At 26.3% G+C, this 4005-nt stretch overlaps 1 protein-coding gene across 1 annotated transcript in view; it reads right to left on the bottom strand.

The window, feature by feature from the left end:
• Positions 1-1375: 1375 nt before the first annotated feature.
• Positions 1376-4005, bottom strand: part of LOC117180528 (NEDD8-conjugating enzyme UBE2F-like) — a 13931-nt gene continuing 11301 nt past the window's right edge. The window contains exons 2-4 of the mRNA XM_033373026.1: positions 3213-3374; positions 1939-2100; positions 1376-1860 (exon numbers count right to left, since the gene is read on the bottom strand). Of these exons, the coding sequence (XP_033228917.1) occupies positions 1744-1860; positions 1939-2100; positions 3213-3374 (441 nt within the window). The 3' untranslated portion in view covers positions 1376-1743. The remainder of the gene's footprint in view (positions 1861-1938; positions 2101-3212; positions 3375-4005) is intronic.

Below are 4005 nucleotides of genomic sequence, written 5' to 3'. Positions count from 1 at the left end.
TGCGGAACGAACGTGTTATTTACTTAAATAGTGAGAGAATTCTGGATCAATCTGAAAAATCTCTATCCCTTCCACACACTACTCCTTTCCCCTGCCGAGTGAATCACGCCTACCTCGAAAGAGAAATGGCTTAATGGTGTAATAATAATAATAATACCAAAAAGTTCCGGAATTTCTAAGTAATTTTTGTAATTTTACCATATATTTCCAAGAAAAACAGTTGAAGTTTTGATCAAAACGATGAATTGTCAACAATGAGGATTGATTTTCTAGCAAGATCGCGAACATTCATCAAAATATGTAGATGAATTTTCAGCTAAAAAAAAAATAAATTTTAAACCTTGAATGAAATAATCATATTTTCAGAACAAAAAATTAATTTTTTTACAAAAAACCCTATTTCCAGAAAAAATATTTCATTTGTTAACCAAAAAATTAGTTTTCAACAAAAATGAATCTTTAACAAAAAAAAAGAAGAATTTTCAAACCAGGAGATACTTTTTCCACAAAAATGGCGAATTTTCAACAAAATACGTGAATTTTAAACTAAAAAGAATAAAATTTCAACTCAAAATAGAAGAATATTTACAGTTAAAAAAATCATTTTTAACCATGAAAAAAAAGAAAGAATTTTCAATAAACAATTGAAATTTTCCACCAAAGAAAAGAATTGCTAACCAAAAAGATGAATTTTTCATCAAGAAGATTAATATTCTACTACTACAAAAAAAGTAAATTTCAAAAATAGTTCTATTCAAGAAAGAAGAATATTCAACTCTAATGATGAATTGAAAAAAAAAAAAAATTTTGAACCAGATCATTGCAGGTTAGATCAAAAAGATACATTTTTAACCATGAGAATTAATTTTCTACCAAGAAAGACGAATTTACATAAAAAAAACGTTAATTTTTCACTAGAGAAGATCAATTTTCCACCAGAAATGAGTTAGGTTTTAAGATTAAAAAATCAATTTTTACAAAAAAAAAACTAGTTTTAAATAAAACAATAAAAATTTAAACAAAATTAATTTTAAAAAAGGAGGAACTTTAGCAAAATAAATCCAACCTATAAGGTTAATTTTCGAACAAAAAAGGGCGAATTTTCAAAAAGATACATAAATTTAAACTGCAAAAGATACATGAATTTTCAACTAAAAAAATTATAAATTTTAACCCAAAATGGAATAGTTATATTCAAGTCTAAAAAAATTGAATTTTAACCATAAAAAACGAATTTATCCTCAGTTTATGAAGTCCAATTTATCCATAATTTCCAGAGGCCTGAAGTTATTATCGAACTGTGCCTTTGCAGAACAATTTTTTTGTTGTAACGTAATTTATAGACGACCCCTAAGTATACATCCAAAATTCTTCAGACAGACACTTTATTATTAAATACTTTCTTTATTTACAAATTTCCTTTATCCCATCAATCCTAAATATTTTCCGCAACAATAATGTTATTGTGCTGATCTGATAATAGAGAAAAAATTTTTATAACACGATTGTTATTTGAATTCACATGGAAAGTACAATATCTAGTTTCAGTACTCGGACAATTAAAACTTGGCAATAATTCACATGGAACAGAGCAGTTTCTTCATTAAAACGCGGTGAGAGAGAGTATATAATCCCTGATGAAAACTTAAAAGCGAATTGTCAGAATTTAAGGTTTCGAAAAAATGACTTCGTCAATAAATATACAAATTTTTCCACATAATTAATTCTTATTCACGATTCCGATCATCTCTTCGCATATTGAATCAGATATTCCTTCACCTTCACTCTAAATGCTTCCTTATCCTTAATGAATAATTCGGCTGCTTCTTTATTCAGAGGATCGTCGAAATTTAGAAGATCCTGCAAAAGGAAACTAATTTTAAATATTGATAATCGTTAGGAAATTCTAGTTCTAATATCTTTTTTCGAAGAACTTACGGTAAATAATGAATTTAAACCCCAAACTACATCTTTCAGTTTTCGTGTTGGGGCCCAGCCTAATCCATCTAAACTATTTTGCCTGAGTATCGAAAGACAAACATCTCCGTCTTCATTGATGTTTGGATGCCACAGTTTTGTTAAACATTTTACTTTAGGAGGCTGCAAAATAAAAATTATAATACATTTTTCACGGTCAATTAAATTTAAAAATTCGAACTCTAAAGTTAACAATTTTTCTATTTGAATTAATAAAAAATGAACTGCAAATTAAAGCAACCAAGGTGGAACTCTTAAATTTTAAAATTAAAATTTTAAAGTTTTTTCAATTGAAAACTTCGTATTCAAATGCTTAATAACTTATACCTATAAAATGGAAAGTACTGACACTTTTCAATTAACAATTCTAAATTAAATACATTTCAATTGAAAAATTTAGAATTTTCAACTTTTGTCAATTGTAGAGTTCGAAGATTCAGATTCAGCTCAAAAATATAGATCCATGTTACCGTTTTCAATCCTCTAAATTGAAAATCAATCAATAAATTACAAAATTTTAATTATATAACCATTTTTGCACTATAACTTGAATTATTTTAATTTTAAATCGTTTATGTATCGTTAAAAAGCTTCAAAATTTTTTTTAGTCTTAAAAAATGTAGATGTTTCAAATTTTTAAAAATTTAAAATAATTATTTCAAGTATTCTATAACATCTAAATATCTTTTAACATAATTCAAATTTCAAATAATTTTTCAAAATAAAAAAATCATTTTGCATTTTCAACTATAAAAGATGATTTTTCTATTAAAACATCTGAACTTTCTACATAAAAAGACGAATTTTTAAAAAAATCCATTCAAAAAAACAAATTCTCGACAAACGAGTTTAATTTCCAACCAAGAAAGATTTTTCAGTGAAAAACGGAAAAAGATGCAACCAAATTGTTCAATTTTCTACCAAGATAGCTGAAGTTTTAAATAAAAAAGATTAATTTTTAATCCAGAATATCAATTTTTACAAAAGAGTTGAATTTTCGACCAAAAAAATATTACTTTTCAACAAAATAGTTGAATTTTCAATAAAATAATTAAATTTTCAACCAAACAGTAAAATTTCTAACCAAGAAAGATGAAATGTGAACCAAAAATATAATAGTAGAGGGAAGGTGTCTTTGGAAAAGGAGGGGATAATGGGGTAAATAGTGTGAATTCTGTTAATGCAAAAGATAAAAAAAAGAGTCGTTTAAAAGATCTGAGTGAAGAGTTACATACTATCATGTTGTATTCTTCAGGTATAAATATTTGAAAGTAGAAGCGACCGCCGCACCAATAACCTTCATCAGGAACAATCATCAGGTTAAATTCATGAAGGCGATGCGGATCATTAAAGGAGGCTTTACAAGTATTTGGAAGAGTCTGCTCCATTTCCTGAACCTAAAATAATAAATGAAATCAAATTTAGCCTCCATAATACGTGTCTTTATTAATTTTATTATGTCCAAGTCAGGTTTGCTATAAGACCTGGAAGTCATGGAATTGTGAAAAAAGCTGGCAAAATTTGGTTGTCAAGGAATTTTGAAACAGTGACTGGAATTTTTTAGTGGCACCTATTTCAAAGTCTGAACACCTGTTTTAGTACTTTGCAACGATTTTTTAATTGTTTAATTCATGTGAATTGATACTTTTTCCAATAAAAGTAATATGATTATAATCATTCCAGACTTTATAGAAATTTGGTCGTAAGAGTACAATTTTCTATAGATTTAATTCCTATTTTTAATTTAGAAAGCTTTAACAAATTATTACAGGAAATTTTCAATATATTATCACCATCGAATAATTAAATAATTAAATAATACTAAAAACATAATTATTAATTTCTTTACTTAGTTCAAAAAACAAACTACCCAACATAATGTTAAAAATATGCTGCGCTAGTTGATTGAAAATAGTCAAAATAAAAATCATCCTTTATTTTAGAAAAAAAATGTGTGCGTTGCATTGTTTATGAAGATTGTTTAGAGTAATTGTAAAACTGATGAACTGATGAACTGGTTAAGTAATA

The sequence above is a fragment of the Belonocnema kinseyi genome, chromosome 9 (genome assembly GCF_010883055.1).
Source record: "Belonocnema kinseyi isolate 2016_QV_RU_SX_M_011 chromosome 9, B_treatae_v1, whole genome shotgun sequence".
Lineage (NCBI taxonomy): Eukaryota > Metazoa > Arthropoda > Insecta > Hymenoptera > Cynipidae > Belonocnema > Belonocnema kinseyi.
The sequence above is the reverse complement of the archived record's forward strand: the minus strand, read 5'-3'. Positions and strand labels throughout refer to the sequence as shown.